Raw genomic sequence first — 20,868 nt, 5'->3', positions numbered from 1 at the left:
AGACAACCACGGAACACAAGTCATTATTAATAGTAATTCAGGCATAGAGAAGCGTCATGAATGGAAGGGGGATTGTAAAAAATCGGTTTGAAAATATTGTCTAGGGATTGATTTTGCGGGGCTGCGAATGGCAGACTAGGGATCTTGTAGTTTATTAGGTAGGAAACAAAGTCGTATCACCTTCTCTCTCAAGGAAGGATGCAAGGTCACTTGCATCCTGTCCTCAAATAGCATTTGTGAAATACTGAGAAAAAAAGTTTCATCACGTCTTAAAGAGCTAAATGAAACTCTCAAACTCTGAGTTTAGAAATTAACATAATAAAACAAATACGAATTTTAAAGGTACAAATTTAATTTCGTTGCTTTTAAACAGAATCGTTTCAAAATTCAATTTTCACTGTTTTCGAATTGAACAAATGGGCAGCTCCGCCAACCACCCCAACCCGGGACTTTCAGCCCCGGTCCCCAAGCACCACGTCCCTTTCACGGTCCCACCCCAAGTCAGTCCGGGAACCTACTTCTCCCGCTCGAGTTTCTGTTGGGACTCAGTCTTGAAGTGCACCGTCTTTGCCCCACCCTGCACAGGACCCCTGGATATTCTGATTGGCTGTGTCCCTCCCATGTGCTCTGGTTTGGCTTCTCTGATTGGCAGACGGCTTGCCGCGGGCGAGGATACGCGTTTCCTGGGCTACAGCGCGGGCCGGCAGAGGCGTAGGGAGGGTTGTGGACTGCTTCGAGCAGGAACCCGGGTCTGGCGGGAGGGCGGCCGGGCTCCTGGACTTAGTCCCGGGGCGCCATGGCCAGCGTCCACGAGAGCCTCTACTTCAACCCCATGATGACCAATGGGGTGGTGCACGCCAACGTGTTCGGCATCAAGGACTGGGTGACGCCGTATAAGATCGCGGTGTTGGTGCTGCTGAACGAGATGGGCCGCACGGGCGAGGGCGCTGTCAGCCTCATGGAGCGGCGGAGGCTTAACCAGCTGCTCCTGCCGCTGTTGCAGGTGAGCGGCCCCCACCGGCTCCCGCTCATTCAGCAAACCTTTACTGCCCCGGACACCTCCCTGGGCCTGGGGGCACGAGTGTGTTCATCCAATGCTCTTTAAGCCCTGGAGGACCTCAAAAAAAAAAAAAAAAAAAAAAAAAAGAGAGCGAGCGAGAGAGAGAGAGTTAATACCACCCGCTAATAATGAGTACTTAACTATCCATCGTCCAGTCGCTTTACATGCATTTTTTTGCAGGTTCATGTTTGGCTCCAGCATTTCTTAGCTGAGTGACAGGGGGAAGAACTCTTTTCTCAGATCCTCCGTCTTCTGTAGAAAGGGGCTACACGTAGTCTTGAGCGTTGGAGACAGGTGAATCGTACAGGCTCCCGGAGGACCGCAGTAAATAGTAATAATGACCTACAAATAACAGCGGACCTTGAAACTTAACTGTTAAGCACTTTACATGTTTTCTTTCATTTTCCAGACTCAGGTTAGAGCTTCACCGCTTACTAGCGGTGCGACTGGGGCAAGTTCCATAACCTACTTGGGTCTCTGGTTTCTCTCTGTAAAATGGGGACAATAAAAGAAACTATGTTTTGGGAGGGTTGCAATAAATGAGAAGATCCGTGGACACTACTTCACAGTTTGTGGCATATAGTAAAATGCTCAGCGTTAGCAATTTTAATGTATTCTTATAGGGTATGTACCTTCTTTTATATCAGTTGTGGTTTTTCTCATTTATTTGTGTGATTTTATGATTAATGACTCTCCCCTACTAGACTACTATAAGGGCTGTGTTTTGTCCTGCTTTTGTTCACTCTTGTATCCGCAAAGCTTAGTAGAGCGCCTAAATAAAAGTGTGGAATAAGAGAAATGGGATATACCCTCTTGTGGCAGATGGGTGTACTTAGGTGCAAGGGGAGGACTCAGGATGTGGAGTGTTAGCTGGAACTTGAAGGATGAACAGTTGTCTTTGAGCAGTGGTGGCAGAAACAACGATCTGGGGTCCTGGGGCCCCATATTATCAATATACTTGATAAAGGGCTTTTTAAAAAATATTTATTTATTTGATAGAGAGAGAACATGTGCACTCATGCAGGTGGAGGTGCAGAGGGAGAGGGAAAGACTCAAGCAGACTCCCTGCTGAGCAGAGAGCCCAATGCAGGGCTCCATCTCAGGACCCTGAGATCATGACCCGAGCTGAGGTCAACAGTCCGCCACTTAACTGATTGAGCCGCCCAGGCGCCCCTAAAGGGCTTTTTAAAAATATATCACCAGTGTTAGTTGAGGGAGAGAAGGGGTACTGAGGACACAGAGGTTAAGTGGCTTACCCCGTTGGTTGAATACAAGGAATGGAGCTCCATCACTTGTAGCTCCCAGTCCTGGCCACATTACTATTATTGCATGTGTTTTCCCCATTATTGAAATAAAAGTCATAATACTGAAAGATTTAGTAATAGAGAAAAGAAACAAAACAGTACTTGTGGTTTTTTTTTTTTTTTAAGATTTTATTTATTTATTTGACAGAGATAGAGACAGCCAGCCAGAGAGGAACACAAGCAGGGGGAGTGGGAGAGGAAGAAGCAGGCTCACAGCGGAGGAGCCTGATGTGGGGCTCGATCCCATAACACCGGGATCACGCCCTGAGCCAAAGGCAGACGCTTAACCGCTGTGCCACCCAGGCGCCCCAGTACTTGTGTTTTAACTCACATCTTTCTGCCTTTGCTTATGCTGTTTTTTTCTGTCTTAAATTATCCTTTGTGGTTCTTTGGTAAAATACTATGTGATCTAGTAACGTTCCAACCAGACTCCCCAATGCCTTTGTTTGACATTTGGTTTTAAACATTAGTTAATTTTAAAATATTAATTAATTTTTAATTACTTATAGGCAAAAATTTATTGTAAAAACTTCAGCTGATACTAAAATTAATGGAGTGAAAGGTTATGATTCTGTCATCCAATCCTTTTCCCTCTCAGATATTATCACTGTTAATGTTCATTCTTTCAACTATTTATGGAGTCACAGGTCAGAATAGATCTTTCTAGACCTTTTGCAAAATCCATGTGTATATAAATAGGTAGATGCATATGATTGTAAGGATATGTATGTATCCTTTTAATTTTGCTTGAATTTTAAAAAAAATTTACATAAGTAAAATTCTGTTCTACAGCTTGCTCCTTTCACTTAACCAGTCTTGGAGATCTTTCCATGTCACCACATTTGAATAGAGCCACCTCATTCTTTTTTTTTTTTTTTTTTTAAGATTTTATTTATTTATTCGACAGAGATAGAGACAGCCAGCGAAAGAGGGAACACAAGCGGGGGGAGTGGGAGAGGAAGAAGCAGGCTCATAGTGGAAGAGCCCGATGTGGGGCTCCATCCCAGATTGCTGGGATCACGCCCTGAGCCGAAGGCAGATGCTCAACCGCTCTGCCACCCAGGCGCCCCCACCTCATTCTTTTTAACAGCATTGTATTCCCCAATAAAGGAAGAAACAGAACTCCTAATTTTAATATTAAAATAAATTTATAACTTATTACAAGTTATAGATTAACTATTGATGAACTTACAGGTTCTTTTTAGTTTTTCTACATGTCAAACAATGCTGGCTGAACATACCTTCCCCAGAAGTGGAATTGCTTTCCACATCTAGAATTGGCATATATAGTGTCAACTAACTCTCCAAAAAAGATTCAGTGTTTAGATTTAAACCTCAGTGAGATCATAATCTTCTTGACAGCCAAGGTTGTGTACTCTTTGTCTCTGCTGGTACCTTTTATGGACTTGGGCACAGAGTATGTCTGCCTACTTTACAAGGTTTTGGGAAGGATCAAATGAGATTATATTTGTGAAAAATAGGACACCTGTGTTTGAATAATGTTTTTCCAGTTTACAAAGCACTTTGCCTTTTCTTACCGTTTCTTTGTCACAAACAAGGGAGGTGGTTATGATTATCTGCATTTTACTGTTGAAGGAAACTAGCTTTGCCATGATTACAAAATAAAAAGGAAGGAAGGGCAGGTCCTTGGACTACAGAGAGTCTGCTTTGTTTCCGTTTTAAACCTTTCCTCCAACTAACTAAGAGTGCTTTGCAAATGTGAAACATTCCTTTAGTGTTTTAGATTGGTGGTTTTCTCTTCATGATTGGAGAATTTCACATTTGAAATAATTGTTAAAGCAGAGGAGTTGATAAATGAATTCATGTTTACTGTTTATCATTCTCCAGCTCCTTAAAATTTATCCGTAATCTCCCTGTCGTCTTTATCCAGGGCCCAGATATTACACTGTCTAAACTATACAAGTTAATTGAAGAATCTTGTCCCCAGCTGGCAAATTCAGTACAGATCAGGTAAGCTTCCTTTCCTTCTGTATATGGGAAAATATGTTTATGTAGATGAAAATTAGAAAAATGCACATGGTAATGAATTCTCTAAAAATATATCTTTGTTACTCTCGATTTTCCTAAGTACTTCTTTTTTTGAAAAGTGGTCAACATTAAACGTACTGTTTCAAAACATATTCTTCTGTATGGATCTACCTGTTCTTTTTAGTCATTGCAGAGAATTCCATTTTTGCTGGCTGATGTGTTACTTTGACACATTTTATGATGAAGAAAGCATGAGCAGCGATGCTTTTTAGAATAATGAGAGTGACATTTTGAATTGTCAAGTTTGTTTTATGTGCCACCATTTTATATGAATCTCTGAATTGCTTTTAAAGTAGATTTATTGGAGATAATTGTGGAATGTGAAACATGAGAAGATGTTCAGAGGGACTTCCTAAAATACGCACCTCAATTTTCTCATTCAGAATCAAACTGATGGCTGAAGGCGAATTGAAGGATATGGAACAGTTTTTTGATGACCTTTCAGATTCTTTTTCTGGAACTGAACCAGAGGTTCACAAAACGAGTGTAGTAGGTATGATGCTCTTCTAAGGAGAGCAGAGAATGTTTTTCATTGAAGTGATCAGCTTTCTAAATGCCACCTATCATGACTGCTCTATCTGAACAAACTCAGTGGGGTGTCGGACATGTTTTAGTTTGTATTTGCTGCCTTGCCATTTTGTCCTATGTTTAAGTAACTGTCTTGTGGAAAACCATCTTCTGTTTTGTCTGTAATAGTCCCAACTATTAGCCTGGACCTGGGGCTTTTAGGGTTTCAGAGCTCTTTCTCTCAGTTTTCTGGATTCCTTGTCTGCATTGTATGACTCTAAGTCAGGGTCGCCAACTAAACTTTTATAAAAAGAGGTAAGTAAGAATATATCATTGCTGTAGTTTATAAGGTGAGGGCATATGTGAAATTTCTTGAGGCTTTTCTGTTAGGTTTATATCCATACTCCATCCATTTGGCTTTTTTGCATGGCAGTTTTTATATTATTCAACATCAGCTATTATATGGCTCTCCTGTGTGCCAGACTCTGGACTTATAAGTTAGATGGGGACCTTCCTCTTATGGAGATCACATAGTGGTAGGGTGGAGCCAGATGGTGAAAAATAAATAAATAAATAAATAAATAAATAAATAAATAAAAAATAATTTCGGATAGTTCCAACAGCCACGAAAAAAAACATATTGGATGGATAAAGGTGATGGAATGTGGGGGTAAGGGGGTGGGGTGGGGCCTGAGCCTTAAATAAGAAGAGGAAACCAGTTTTGTAAAAGATGGGGGCAGAACATTCTAGGTGGAGGGAACAGCAACTCAAAGTGTCTCTTTTTGATTCTTTTGAAGGAAGAATTGCAAGAAATATTAATCACCTTTTGTAGCCTGGATTTCAGTTAATGCCTTCACCTGTGTATGTCATTTTTTGTAGGTTTATTTCTGCGCCATATGATCTTGGCCTACAGTAAGCTTTCTTTCAGTCAAGTGTTTAAACTGTACACCGCCCTTCAGCAGTACTTCCAGAATGGTGAGAAGAAGACAGTGGAGGATGCTGATATGGAACTGACCAACAGAGAGGAGGGCGAAAGAAAAATGGAAAAAGAAGAACTTGATGTGTCTATAAGGTAATTGGGGTTTTTCGGGTAGGCATTCCTTTCCTGTGAAATAGTATAATTACAGGCATAGTAAATCCTCATTCATCCTGCGCTCGTGTGCTGCCCGCTATCTTTTTGCCCCTCCAGATCCAAGAAGTTGATCCATATGGGCTGCATCAGTGGGCTCCTTGCCTTCCGACTTCTGATTGGGAGGCAGTAGTGGGCCAGGGAGAGTGCGGTCAGGCTGTGGATCCACTGGCTCCCTTCCTTCAGGGTCATGGTGGACTGGCTGTGGGGTCACAGCTTCTATCAGGTGGTCCTCTCTGCATTCTTCTGGGGTCTGGGAACTCGGAAGATTTCCCAGGCTTGGGGTGTAAGGTGCCCCACTGTTCCCAGTCCTAGGCACCATATGGTCCCTTACGGCTTCTCTGTCTCCTGCCCCAAGTTTTATAAGTGGTCCTTTATTAAATTCTTCTCAAATCACCCCATTTGAATGTGCCATTTGTTTCCTGCTGGGACCCTCCCTGGCTGATAGTGTTCCTCATGTCAGAGTGAGTTAACAGTTGATTAATTCAGTGAAAATGTAGGGAGTGCCTATTAAAGTTTAAGCACGGGGGACGTGGTGCCACTGCTCACCTAGTTGTTCAAGCTCGAAACCTAGGAGTGTCCTTGGTTCCTCCCTCTCTGTCACCCTGACAACCAGTCCTCGGCCCAGTCAGTTGTTCCTCCATGATAGTTTGGGCTTAGTTCACTTGTCTCCCTCAACCACTGCTGCCCCTGCAGCCCCAGCAGCCCCAGCACTACAACTCCACTAATAGACTTCTCTAGCCTCCTCACTGGCCTCCTTGCCTCCGCTCTTGTCTCCCTGCAATCTGTTTTTCATGCAGCTTCCAAGGGAACCCCTGTGAATGTAAATCACATCATGGCACCGTTCTGCCCCAGACCTTCACAACTGCTTTTGGAATTTAGACTAGAATCCGAGCTTATCATGGCCTCAGTGCCTGTGTGATCTGGCCCGGTCATCCTCCCTGCCTCTTGCTCCTTACTCTCCCCTTCACTCTCTGCAATTCAGCTGCTTGGGCTTGCTTTCGGCTTCGTAAATACTCCACGCTGACTTCGGCTTCTGATTTCAGCTCCAGTGTTGTCACACAGGCCCTCCCTGACCACATATCTGAAGTAATCTCCATCCCAAATACTTCTGGTTTCTTTAGTTCCTTCATTGCTCTCCTCACGGAGAAACTATTTCCATTTATTTGCTTTCTCCTTTGGATCTGTGTCTTCTGCCTTGGCCCCCCTTCAGATCGAAGACTCTTCTCTGTCTTGCTTCATCGCATGTTTACCAGTGCTTAGTGTGGTGCCTGCTTCGTAGAATGTGTCTGTGAACACGTGCTGGATGAGTGAATGCGGAAAATCACCATACGCAGCCTGTCACCCACTCTGGCGAGTGGTCCCGTAAAGCACTTTTTGTTGACTTCTTTCACTTTGCTATCTCACTTCCCCTCACCCCAACTGTTACCTGGGATCACCTCCCAAGTAAACTACTGCTGTTGGGAGGGAAAAACACCCACGTGTGTGTGTACATGTATAGTATATGCCGTATCCCCTGATATCAAGGAGCCCACAGTGTGGCGAGGAAGACTGACGTCACAGATCATTACACTGCAGCGTGCTCAGAGCTCTGAGTGAGGTAAGCCTCGCCTGCCCTGACTGAGTAGGCTGGCTGACTGCTGTGGGGGATGGCTGGTTCCTGACAGCGGCCTTTGTTTGATTTAGCACGCACGGGGCGCGAGAGATTATAGTACCACTAAATACTTCCAAAACCTCGCTTCCTCGGAGTTGCTGACAAATGCCTCTCTTCTAGTGGAGAGGCAGGACTGTGTGGGCTTGAGTCTGGTTCTGGTGACAGACTGCTGGCTTAGGGTTCCAGCTCCCCCCCTTATTCCCTGTGTGACTCTGGGCCAGTTACTCACCCTCTCTGTGCTTAAGTGTCCTCATCTGCAAAAGGGGGCATCAGGTCCCCTCCTTAGACGGGTGTTGTGAGGATTAAATAAGTGGTCCATGTAAGTGTTTGGAACTGTGCCTGGTGTGTAGTAAACGTCCAGCAAATACTGGCTGTTCTTGTTCTCCAGTTTTGCTTTTAGCTCAGCTGCCTCAGGAGTGCATCTGTCTGGGGTGCAGCGTAGCCTTATTCTGGCTACTTTATCTACTTCAAGTAGCAGAGTGTCACTTCTTGTGAAACGTTACAATTCAGACTTATTTTGGTTTGGCTGTCTCCTAAGTGAATCCGATGTAATTACGTCTAGCTGCATCGTTTTGTTTTATCTAAGAACTCATGCGTGTGACCCAGTGTATTTACTATGAAGGTGTATCATTTCATGTCAAATCACGATGTTGTACACCTGAAACTAATGTTACATTGTGCGCACTATACTAAAAAAAAAAAAAAGGAAAAAAGTCTATAGTGAATTACAATGTATAAAAACTTTTTTTAAAAAGTGGGCGTGAAGAATTTGAAATCATAAGAACTGAGAATCGAATTGCATATATATTACAATTTTATATCTTCAACGATAAAACAGGAATGTTTTTTCATTTAAAATGTACAATGTGCAGAATGCTCTGCAGTGGTTAAAAAATGTACGCCAATGTAAATTTCATAATTTTCCAGTACGTGACATTTCTGTATCAAAAAAAAAAGGTATGTGTATAGTTCCAGAAGATAGTGTACATATAGTAACTGAATTTTGTCGCCAAAATTAAAGAGATACACTATTTAAATATTTTCTAATTAAATATCACAATTTTTTGTCAACAAAGAAATGGTTTTACTTGTAATAAGATTTCTTTTATAGACTATATTTACGTTAAAAAAAGAAAGAATAGGGGGCGCCTGGGTAGCGCAGTCGTTAAAGCATCTGCCTTCGGCTCAGGGTGTGATCCTGGCGTTCCGGGATCGAGTCCCACATCAGGCTCCTCCGCTGTGAGCCTGCTTCTTCCTCTCCCTCTCCCCTGCTGTGTTGCCTCTCTCGCTGGCTGTCTCTATCTCTGTCAAATAAATAAATAAATAAATCTTTAAAAAAATAAATAAATAAAAATAAAAAAAGAAAGAATATATTTACATTCATTTCTTGGTTCTTTTAAAGAGGAAAATTTCATTTTTTGTGATCTTTTCTAATGTTTTATTGCATTATGAAAAGCTTCTTAATTTAGCTTTTGTTCTTCCTTTCTCTTTGTTTTCCTTCCTTCCTTCCTTCCTTCCTTCCTTCCTTCCTTCCTTTTTTTCAGTTATTGGAGTGTTTTCCACTCTCTTTTCTTCAGGAAAGTTATTTTTATTGCCCTAGAAATTTGTATTAAAATTAGAAAGGAGTGGGGTCTCTGGGTGGCTCAGTCCGTTAAATGTCCGACTCTTGATCTCAGCTCAGGTCTTGATCTCAGGGTCATGAGTTCAAGCCCAGCTTGGCTCCACGCTGGGTGGGTGTGGTGCCTATGTAAAATAAATAAATAATAAAATAAAATTAGGGGAAAGGAATACCGCATAGCTCGCAAATCTCCCATCCCACAGTGAAATTATTCCTGTCTGAAAAGAGAAACCTGACTGTTAATTAATAAATTGATTTTCCCCCCACTGTTAATTTAGAAGGGAGGAAATAAATATTCAGTCAACAAATGTTTATCATTAAGAAAAATCCCATCGCCGAAGAGAGGGCACACTGAAATTGAGCCTGTGTTGCGTTTGCTGGCAGTTGCCAAGTGCCTGCAGTCAGGAGCAGACTGATAGGATTAGCCCAGGAGCGTCTGCCGTGGAGGCTACTAGTCTGCAAGCTGCTGGAATTAACAGCTTCTCTGTGCTCCTAAAAGGAGCTAATAGAAGTAGAAATTCTTTGGTAATTCCTTGCTTGCCAGTGATTTAATATAAATCTCCCAAATTCTGAGTGCTTCCTGTGTACCAGACCCCGTGTTAAGGTGCTGTGTTATTAGCCAAGAAGAGAGGGCCCTGTCCTCGTGGAGTCATGTGGGGAGGGTCAGATGATAGAGAGGCAACTGATAAGTAATGTAGTTTCAGAGCGAGGCAGTGTGACCGAGAGGAAATGGGACCCTCGGGTAGAGGGTGGAGAGGAAGTAACTGGGGGTTCAGTTGGGGAGGGGCCCCTCGGACAGGGAGCCAGGTGATGAAGGAGCCAGGATTGCCAGAGCACACACACACACACAGCTTCCAAGACAGGACAAGCCGGCATATTGGAGGCACAGATGGAGGACAGTGAGGCTCGGGGAGAGAGGCTGCATCATGCCCTCTGGTCACACACCTCAGAAGGGTGAGGCCCTTGCTTCCTCCTTGAATGTTTAATAACTTCCTGTCCCAGTCCCTCATCTCCCCTGCTTCTGTCGATATCCTGCTCAGAAACTTCCAAGGGGGGCGCCTTGGTGGCTTAGTCATTAAGCGTCTGCCTTCGGCTTAGGGCGTGATTCCAGCGTTGGGATGGAGCCCCGCATCAGGCTCCTCTGCTGGGAAGCTGCTTCTTCCTCTCCCACTGCCCCTGCCTGTGTTCCTTCTCTCGCTGGCTGTCTCTCTCTCTGTCAAATAAATGAATAAAATCTTTAAAAAAACAAAACAAAACAAAAAAACTTCCAAGGATTCTACAGTCTCTCCACCTGGTGTTGGAGGCCTTCCACAGTTGACCTTTCTGACCTTACTTTCAGTTTCTCAGCTTGGATCCTTTGTCCTGGCCCGGGCCAGGCTCTTGTCTTTTGTTTCCCTTTCCTGGAATGCCTTCTTCCTTCCTCATCATTTTCTCTGCTCCTTCCCAACTTGCAAGTGATTCCCCCCATTTCTCAGTACAGAGTTCGTATTCACGTTTGGCATGTATCACTTACTGCCATCTTCTCACCTGGGCTGGTCTTAGCTTTCCCCAGGACTGTAAGCCTATTAACATATTCTGTGTGCTCCAGGACCTAGACTGGTGTTTTGTGCATTGCAAGTATTCAAAAACAAAAAATAAAACCTTTGTTGATTGATTAATACCATATTTTTAAAATTTCAATGACTGGTAGAGTTAAGACCTTTAGAGGAATTTCCAGACTCCTGAGAATCTCACAAGTGCCATGTACTAGGTTCGTATTAGAAATGCACATCTTTTTTTTTTTTTGCGTGCAGTTTTATAAGGTTCATGGACTTAAAGCCCATCCATGGATCCAGCTTAAGTGCCCTTGATGTATAGTACTAGTAAGGTCTAAAATTCTCTCTCAGCTAATAATTGGATTTATAAGCAAGGTATACTTGAACCCTTTTCTCAGATGGGTAGCCCTTTTCCTAAATTGAATACCTCTGTGGCTTCTCATGAGTTACTTTCTTCTGCATGTATTTGTGAGGCCCCGAGGAAACAGGAGTCAGTGAAGGATGGTTTGGGCCATGGTGTTTTTACTTGCTCTTCCCAAGCTGGTTCATGTCAGCCATGATTGCCACTGTGGAGGCCAGAACCAAATTCGATCTTCATTTATGGGGATTGTACTTCCCTTCTTTATAGAATCAGTTTGCATGGTGCTGATTTTCTCTATGCTCTACCGACTGAGCTGGCCAGGTGTCCTGACCGTTGTGGACTTTAGAGCCAAATGGGACCAGATTTGTGTGTATCCAGTTTCATTCAGATGAATTCATTCATTCATTCATTTGTTCATTCATTCATTCATTCATTCATTCTTACCTGTCCCTAGGCTTTTTGTGTGCAGCCATGTTTATTCCAAGCCTTGGGTTTACCTTGGTTATGAGGTGTGTTAAGAGAAAAGGGCTCCTTACTGCCCAGATACTTAAGTGTTTTCCATTTGAGAACTTGGCCTGCGAATTTGTTTTCCATTTCCCTCCAGGTCACTATTGTGTCACTGATCTTTGTTAGACCTGGGTTGGGGCTGGTTCTTGGCAGCTCCTATGGTTGCAGAATATGATACACTGCCTTAGGGATTATTAGGTAATATTTATCAGAAATGAAGCCAAGAGAATATTAGAGCAGCACCTCCCAAAGTGTTTTCTGTGGAACACTAGTGCTTCTTGAAAGATGTAAGGAAAGGATTCTTTACTCAATGAGTTTGGTAAATGGTACATTAAACAAAAGTAAATAAAGTTTCTTTCTGTTGGATTTCTCTCATGGGTGTCATGAATCTTCAAGCAAGATAGTGTAACTTCCCCAAATTCTGTAACCTCAGAAGAATTTTCTTTTCTTTCAGAATATCCATTCATGTATCTTTTACATAAAAGTTGGAGAACTGCTATATTAGATGCAGAGTGCTTATAAAAGCATTATTTATGAGTAAATATTGATTTTTATACTTCCCATCATCCTATACAGAAGTCCATTTCTTCAGAGTCTTGTGGCAAAATGGTATTACTCATACTTTGCTCTCAAAATAAGACTTTTCTGTTGTGCATGTGTAGATTTTTCAAGCCTAGGTTTATATCCCTATATTCCTTGTCTGTTAATTCTGCATAATGTAAATTTCTAGACAAATATCTCATAGGAGAAGCCACTTTTTCCTGCTTCTGAGTACACCACATTTGTATCTGTAGCAAGGAGTTAGAAATTCTTCGTTCATTCATTTCCCCAACTCTGAGCACCTGTTTTGTTCCTAGGCATAGTGCTGGGTATTGGCATCCAGTTGCAAGTAAGAGCAGGCAGGTGTGGCAGTGCATAGGTGCTGTGCTCTGCGTCTCTAGGAGACAGTGGCACCTCCAGGGAGAGACGTCAGCAGAGATTCTTGGAGGACAGGATGCTTGAGTCGGGAATGATGGATGGTGTACTGCAGGCCAACAGTGGGTGGGACAATGGCCCTGCAGGCCAGGGAAGCAACAGGGGCATCTTGGCGCGATAGGAGATCTGTGAGGAGGTCGTCAGGCCGGAGGTGTGGGTGAGAAAGAAAAGGCAAAGGAGAGGTAGTGGCTAGAACCACTCCTAGAGCATTGCGCATGCCCTGCTGAGCAGAGTGGACTTTATTCTGGAACTTGAGGAGGTACCACTGAAGGGCTTTAAATCAGGGTACCACGAGAGATGTGCATGGTGGGAAGATCACACCATCTGGAACCTAGGAGTATAACTGTCCATAATTATGTTGTGTGAACTTAGGCAGGTCATTCAACATCACTTTTTATGGATGTTTTTCCTATTCCTGAGAGGAGAGAATTAATTGTAAAGGTTTTTGGGCTCTTCTGATGAAGTTGTTTGACTTTGTTAGCCTTACCATTCTTGCTGTTGTGTAATTCTTTTTGTTTGCTTGTTTGACTTTTTAAGTTTTTATTTTAATTCCAGTGAGTTACCATACAGTGTCATATTAGTTTCAGGTGTACAGTACAGTGATTCAGCACTTCATAGGACACCCGGTGCTCCTCATGACAGGTGCACTCTTTGGTCCCCATCACCTAGTTCACCCATCCCTGTGGTGTAATTCCTTAGTAGTTTTGTTTTATTTTTTCCAGAGAAGAGGAGGTATCTTGCAGTGGACCTCTCTCCCAAAAACAAGCAGAATTTTTCCTTTCTCAACAGGTATGTTAATTCTGTTACTTATCACAAACTTTTATTTATTTTTATTTTTTAAAAAGATTTTATTAGAGTGAGAGAGTGAGTGAGCACAAGCAGGGGGAGCAGCATGCAGCGGGAGAAGCAGGCTCCCCACTGAGCAGGGAGCCTGACACGGGTCTCGATCCCAGGACCCCGGGATCATGACCTGAGCCGAAGGCAGATGCTTAACCAACTGAGCCACCCAGGCGTCCCTATCACAAACTTTTAAAAACAAATCCTGTGGAGGGGTGCCTGGGTGGCTCAGTTGGTTAAGCATACGACTCTTTTTTTTTTTTTTTAAAGATTTTATTTATTTATTTAACAGAGATAGAGACAGCCAGTGAGAGAGGGAACACAAGCAGGGGAGTGGGAGAGGAAGAAGCAGGCTCATAGCGGAGGAGCCTGATGTGGGGCTCGATCCCATAACGCCAGGATCACACCCTGAGCCGAAGGCAAACGCTTAACCACTGTGCCACCCAGGCGCCCCAAGCATACGACTCTTGATTTCGGCTTTGGTCATGATCTTGGGGTAATGGGATCAAGCCCCATGTCTGGCTCCACGCTCAGTAGGAAGTCTGCTGGAGAATCTCTCTCTCCCTCTCCCCTTCCTCCTCCCACTTCTCTCTCTCGCTCCCTCTCTCTCTCAAATAAATAAGTAAATAAAATCTTTAATAAGTAAAAACAAGTCCTGTGGCATTACATGTGATCACATGTGCCTGTCTTGTTAGTAGGTTTATTAGTGAGTCTGCATTATTCCTTATTCTCAGTCCTCTTTTCTTCACTAACAATACATGGTGGTTATGTGTTCTTTATGATTTTGTGGGGGATTTTTTTCCTGTATTTTTTTTTTTAAGATTTTATTTTTAAGTAATCTTTATACCCAGTGTGGGGCTCGAACTTAAAACCCCAAGATCAAGAGTCGTATGCTCTACTGATTGAGCCAGCCAAGTGCCCCATGATTTGATTTGATTTGATTTGATTTTATTTTATTTTATTTTATTTTAAAGATTTTATTTATTTGACAGAGAGAGAGACAGCCAGCGAGAGAGGGTACACAAGCAGGGGAAGTGGGAGAGGAAGAAGCAGGCTCATAGCGGAGGAGCCCGATGTGGGGCTCGATCCCATAATGCCGGGATCACGGCCTGAGCCGAAGGCAGACGCTTAACCGCTGTGCCACCCAGGTGCCCCTGTTTTTATTTTTCTTAAAGTACAATGCTTGTTCCTTTTATAATAGTGTGTGATTAACACAGCCCAAAAACCTGATTTGGAAGACTTGACTTCCCCCAACATTTTATTATGGACATTTTCAAACAGAAAGAAAAGTTGAAAAGCATTGTGTAGTGAATACCCATATACCTGTCACCTAGATGCCACAATGAACTATTTCGCTTTCTTATCATATACCTACACATCCCTTATCCAGCCACCATTTCATCTTTCATTTTTTGATGCATTTCAGGTTGCAGACATCAGTACATTTCACCCCAGACATTTCTTGCTAGTGCTTTTGAGCCATACTTTTTCATTTGCTTGGTAACAGAAGCTGGGTATTTTTCTCCCATGTTATTTTCAAGTATAGGATTTTGATTTTTTGCTCTACTTTTCTAATTTTCCTTAATTTTGTTATTAATTTTCGTTCTGCAGAAAGATGTAATATTTAGGTCTAGATGAAAAGTGATAGGATGACCCTGCAGATGAGTTTCAAACAGATTAGAAAAACCCATCTAGACAATTGGCTAAGTATGGAAGAGAACATATAGCTAGATCTTTACCTCAGCCTCATACTTCAGTACATTACAGATGGATTAAAGGGTAAATGTGAATATGTAAAGCTGTAATTAGACCAGGAGGAACTACATATTAACTTTTAACTGATCTCTAGGTGGGGAAAGACTTTCTAAACATAAAAGCTATGAGAAAACACATAGGAGAAGATCATTTGATTTTTCAGCATAAAAATTAAAAACGTCTGCATGCCAGAACACATTCTAATAAAACTAAAAGGCAAATGATAAAAAGGGAAAAAGTATTTGCAATAAATATGACGGTCACAGGGTTAATACTTTTGCTTTAAAAGTCATATTTTCAAAGACTGAAGATGAGACAAACTTTATAATATATTACTAATGAAAAGAGCAGGAAGTAAATTGATATACCATGTTCTAATTTTGTTAAAAATATGGCATAGGTGTTAATGTATGCATCACATATATATCCCACACACGTCGAAAAAAGACTGGAATAGGACACTGACATTAGTAGTGTTATTTCTGGGTGGAGGGGTTACAGATGATTTTGGTTTCCTCTGTGTGTCTTTCCATGTTTTTGGAATCTTCTACAATGATATAATGAATTCAAATGGAATTAGAAATTATTACTTACCAATAAGAATTTGTCTAGGTAAAATTGAAGTGTCTGTAACAAAGTTAATTACTGATAGTTAATTTAGAACTAGTTTTCTACATATTTTATATCATCATTGCTGGTACCATCTAATGAGATAGATAACCAGGACTGGGGCGCCTGAGTGCCCTGAGACCCCTTGCAGTGCTGGATGGAGGTATTCACCACCAGTCCTGAAGGTGGTCACAGTCCGGGGTGGGTCACACTGGTACTTTTCATGTAGTGTGATAAGTACTGCAGGAAGGGTTAGTACAGGCTGCTTATGGGCACATGTAGGGACTTACAGGACCTTACCTAGTCTAGGAAGTGATACAAGCAAGTGGCCGAAGTCTAAACTGGGGCCCGAAGGAGGAGCGGGAGTTCGCAAGGCCTGTGAGGAGCGTGTGACTGGGCAGAGGTAGTTGGGAGGCTTTGTGTTTCAGGAAGAGGGAACAGTGTTTTGTGTGGTCAAGATTGGAGCCTGCTTCTTCCTCTCCCACTCCCCTTGCTTGTGTTCCCTCTCTCGTTGACTGTCTCTCTTTGTCAAATAAATAAATAAAATCTTAAAAAAAAAAAAAAAAAGAGAGTAGCTGTGGAAAAGAACATAGGGGATGCTGGTTAGTATATATTGCCATATGTTTATTGCCATATGTTTATTGGCCATTTCTTTCCACTGAATTGTCATTTTTAAATTTCAGGCTTCTTTGTTAAAGAACGATGAGACGAAAGCCCTCACTCCAGCATCTTTGCAGAAGGAACTGAACAACTTGTTGAAATTTAATCCTGATTTTGCTGAAGCGGTGAGTCTTTGAATTGGATGACGAGGCTACTCTTTATATTGACGAGCCATGCACATGAGGACTGGCCCATTGGCCCTGTTTCTTGGAAGGAAATGTTGGCGAGTCAACAAGCCTAAGTCGCAAAGCTTCCCCTCGAACTTCTCACACCCAGGCCATTAGGGCTTTCTTCAGTCTGTTGCTGTTCTTGTTCATGCATCGTCTCTCTGAGGCTCCGAATTATGGACAGATGATGGAGTAGACTGATTTTTTTTTTCAAGTTTTGGGGCTAAAAATTCTTTTCCTTCCTTTTCTTTTGTTAGTTTTTTTTTTTTTTTCCAAATTCAAATAATTCCTTTCATTACTGGATTTTTACCCTGAAAACTTTTTTTTTTTTAACTTTCTTAGTGGTATCTGGATTTGACGTTTTTATTCCCATGCAGAAATAGATCTGTTTTGCTCCATAGTAAATGGGATCCGCCTGTTGGAGGGAAGTTTAATTCAGTGAATCAAACAAAACGAAAATAGTGTCAAAATAATTGCAAGATAATAAACTTAGTAAACTAGTTAAAGACTCACTGTATTATGACTTGGACATTTACAGAAATTAATTTTATAATTTTTATATGAATTCAGGAATTAAAATCTTCATTTTTGAGTTCACAGTATTCCTTAATACCTGAGCTAGGTGAGTGTCCCCCACCCCGTCACCCATGGGCTCTAATATAACCAGTGGCATAGTGGACGTATATTTAGGATAAAACTCTGATACAAATCCTAATGGGGCTCCCATGTTTCATTTGGGGACTCCCTAAGGAGGAAACAAACCACTGTGTCCTAAACTTGTTTTATCCTGCCTATGCAGGAAAGGTTACGCTAAGACGTCTTGCTAGGAGGGTTGGGGGTACACCGGTGTTTTCAGCCAGCGGGACGCTCTGAATTAGTCTCACGCGGGAGGAAGGAACATTTAAAATGCGTGGATTGTTTCTTGTTTCAGCACTATCTCAGCTACTTAAACAACCTCCGGGTCCAAGATGTTTTCAGTTCAACACACAGTCTCCTTCATTATTTCGATCGCCTGATTCTCACTGGGGCGGAAAGCAAAAGTAACGGGGAGGAGGGCTACGGTCGGAGCCTGAGATACGCCGCGCTGAACCTGGCCGCCCTGCACTGCCGCTTCGGTCACTAGTGAGTCCATAGGTTTTTGTCTCCGCAGAGACTGAAGAGATCAACTCTCAAACGTTAACTTGCGAAGAAGGAAGCTCTTTTCCTGGACAGAAGTTAACAAAAATCTTCTGCTTAAGCAGTCTGCCCCCTAGTGTCACCGTTGAATATTACTATCTTAAGTGCGTGGCCTCTTTCGATACTTCTAAGAACAACAGCCATTGAGTTAAAAGGAAATTAGGTCATTAGGCCAGAGATTCCCAAAAGGATTTTTCGGAGGTAATAATGGGGATACAAAAGCTATTTTCAGTCTTTCAAAAAGCCAAAAGGAAGTCGTACTTTTACTGGATAAAACACTGTAGGGCTTACAAAAAGCCACATGTTTGCTTTTGGAAAGAATTCAGGCAGTTCAGTGGGGTGACACTGGCTTATGCCATTGCTAAGTTATGCTTATGATTTTAATGAATAAAAATAGGAAAATTGCCCAATTATTAATTAGTAAATAGAGGTATGTGGATAAAAACTTAAAACATGGAGGCTGTTTTGGAAACAATGAAATAATGTGAATAAGGGTGAAAGGGTAGAGGATTATTAATTGAAAGGGTCTCCCCCCACCCATCTGTGGCTTTTCCCCCTTTGAGAGAAATGTGGTGTCTGCTACAGGCATTTTTGAATAGAGACTGTAGGGTGTGTTAATGGATTTCTGATTGTCACATTTTAAAAGGGACATAGACAGGCTGGAGCTTGTGTGGGGAACAGTCTCCTTGTAGGCATTCAAAGCCATGTCATATAAACAGTGTGGGAAGGAGATGAGAATGGTGAGCCTAGAGAGAAAATGATTTCACCAAGCACGTGTTTGGCATCTTCACATTGTAAAGGTCATGTGAAGAAAGCTTACCTAGGTGACCGAGGGTGTAATTCCTGGCGAAGAACAAGAGCAGGGAAGTGCAAGGGAAGGGCTGTGCTTTTGCCAATGATAAGGAAGGTGGTCCCACATGGAACCTCTAAGGAAGGGTCAACGAGGTACTCAAGCCTAGATCAGGTGTAAGTAAGGGCATTCAAGCATCAGATTGATAGTTGGACTCAGGTTCAGGTCTACTCCAAACTCCATGATTTTATGAGATTCCATGTTATCTTTTGATCGTCAGCTTCTTTTTGTCTGCCCAGCTGTAACGACCTCTTAATCAGAACCTTTCGTTTTTTTATATTCTCATAAATAGCAATATCATTTGTAGTATTTACCACTAACTGATTTCTGTGTTCAAAACAGCTTTTCCTAGGGTTTAGAAATTTGTATCCAGGCTTCTAAATACAAATAATCTGTTGATGTATAGAATTTGTATATTTATAATAGGAGAGGCAGCTAACTGCATCACATTAATTGCTAATTAATTTACTCAGGTCCATGCTTCTTTGATTCTAGTCCTGGAGCTGTGGCCTGTATAAGTCTTGGTCACGTAGCTTATGGGATTGTGAAGATTTCTTGAAAGTTAGTGTAGTTGTTTATTGAGCACCTGCTGTGTACTAGGCACTGTGTTAGGCGCTGAGGGTACAGCAGTAAAAAAAGAGGGAAAAACCCTCTGTTCTCATGGAGCTTACAGTGGAGGAGATAGACAGTAAACAACACTAAACATAATACATAAAGGTGATAGATGAGGATAGAGGGTTGGGGAGTGCTTTGTTTTCATAAGGGACACTCCTCCAGATATATGCACAGATCACTCCTTCAATTTGTGAGCTTCTGTTTAAATAATAAGGTAGCAAGTCAGCCCTCCCTAACCTCTACTAACTTGATATTTGAATAGAGATTTAAAGCAGTCTTAATCTGCCTGGGAACCTACCATTTGGTAGATCTAACTTTTCCTCCTCCCTGGGAAAAGTAATCTCTCTTTACTTTCAGCATACTATCTATACAGTTCCCCCCAAAGCCTTTTTTTTTTTTTTTAAACTTAACATTATTTATTTGGTCTTCAGATATTCAATAAAGTTAAACCAACTGATATTTGTTGAAGGCCTGTGTGTGATGATATGCTTCCTGTCCTCAAGTAACTTATGTCCTATTGCATCTTAGCATTGAAAGGAATTTAAAAGAAATGTAAAATAGGTAAAAATGTATCTGACTTCTTTATTCAAATCAGCGGTTATCGAGGGACAATCCAGCTCTCCCCAGTTAAAATGGATCGTGTGAGGCTAATGCTAATTTTTTTTTTTAAGATTTTATTTATTTGACAGAGACAGAGAGCGAGTGCACGAGTGTGGCAGAGCAGCAGACAGAGGGAGAAGCAGGCTCTCCGCTGAGCAGGGAGCCCGATGCAGGGTTTGATCTGAGGACTCCGGGATCATGACCTGAGCCGAAGGCAGACGCTTAACGGACTGAGCTGCACAGGCGCCCCCCCCCTTTTTATTTTGAGTCTAACGCTATTTTAAAGAAAATTCTTTATGTAAATTTCTCCTAAATAAGTGATACCCATAGAATTTCTGATTTGATTTTGAGGTCTTCTGTAACCCTGCACTTCTTTCTGTGACTTGGCACTGGGAAACCCAAAATTTAAGAGCTCACCCTCCACAGGCTTATAAACTATTTGAAGAAATAAAATTAACACAGATTAAATAAGTAGAAGGTGATACACAGTAGTATTTAATTAAGCACTGCAAGGTAGGTTACAGATAGCATTTCTGTGGGTGTTTTTAGAGGTGAGAGCTGAGTGGGGCCAAGGATATTGGCTCAATTTCCGCAGAATTTGAGATTAAGGGAGACATCCCAGATGGAGGGAGCCGAGTCAGCAGAAAAACAATCTCAGAAGTGAGTATCCTCAAAATACCTTTTAAAACTAGTTTTGAAAAATACAAAAGTATCAAACGCCATTGTAAAAAAAAAACAATTCACATAATGGGGAAGGGAATGCAGTGAAAAGTGAAATGTATCCTATACTTGCCCCTCCTCCCAGGGGTAGACAACTAAAATAAAAATCTTAGGAGCAGAGATCAAGAAGAGCCATGCCTTCTTGCCCTTTTTAGTAGAAATCACCTTAGAAAGGACCTG

General features: G+C 42.0%; 1 protein-coding gene across 3 annotated transcripts in view; it reads left to right on the top strand.

Moving 5' to 3' along the window:
- The first annotated feature begins 664 nt into the window (after positions 1-664).
- The window catches only part of ANAPC5 (anaphase promoting complex subunit 5), a 39,431-nt gene continuing 19,227 nt past the window's right edge, over positions 665-20,868 (top strand). The window contains exons 1-7 of one of the 3 annotated variants that reach the window (XM_026514842.4): positions 665-1,003; positions 4,256-4,335; positions 4,797-4,906; positions 5,800-5,992; positions 13,422-13,488; positions 16,584-16,685; positions 17,659-17,849. In XM_026514842.4, the coding sequence (XP_026370627.1) occupies positions 797-1,003; positions 4,256-4,335; positions 4,797-4,906; positions 5,800-5,992; positions 13,422-13,488; positions 16,584-16,685; positions 17,659-17,849 (950 nt within the window). In that variant the 5' untranslated portion in view covers positions 665-796. Of the gene's footprint in view, positions 1,004-4,252; positions 4,336-4,796; positions 4,907-5,799; positions 5,993-13,421; positions 13,489-16,583; positions 16,686-17,658; positions 17,850-20,868 lie in introns of those variants that run through there. The other 2 variants (XM_026514843.4, XM_044389852.3) reach the window with 2 other exon arrangements.

The sequence above is a fragment of the Ursus arctos genome, unplaced genomic scaffold (assembly GCF_023065955.2).
Source record: "Ursus arctos isolate Adak ecotype North America unplaced genomic scaffold, UrsArc2.0 scaffold_34, whole genome shotgun sequence".
Classification (NCBI taxonomy): Eukaryota; Metazoa; Chordata; class Mammalia; order Carnivora; family Ursidae; genus Ursus; species Ursus arctos.
The sequence above is the reverse complement of the archived record's forward strand: the minus strand, read 5'-3'. Positions and strand labels throughout refer to the sequence as shown.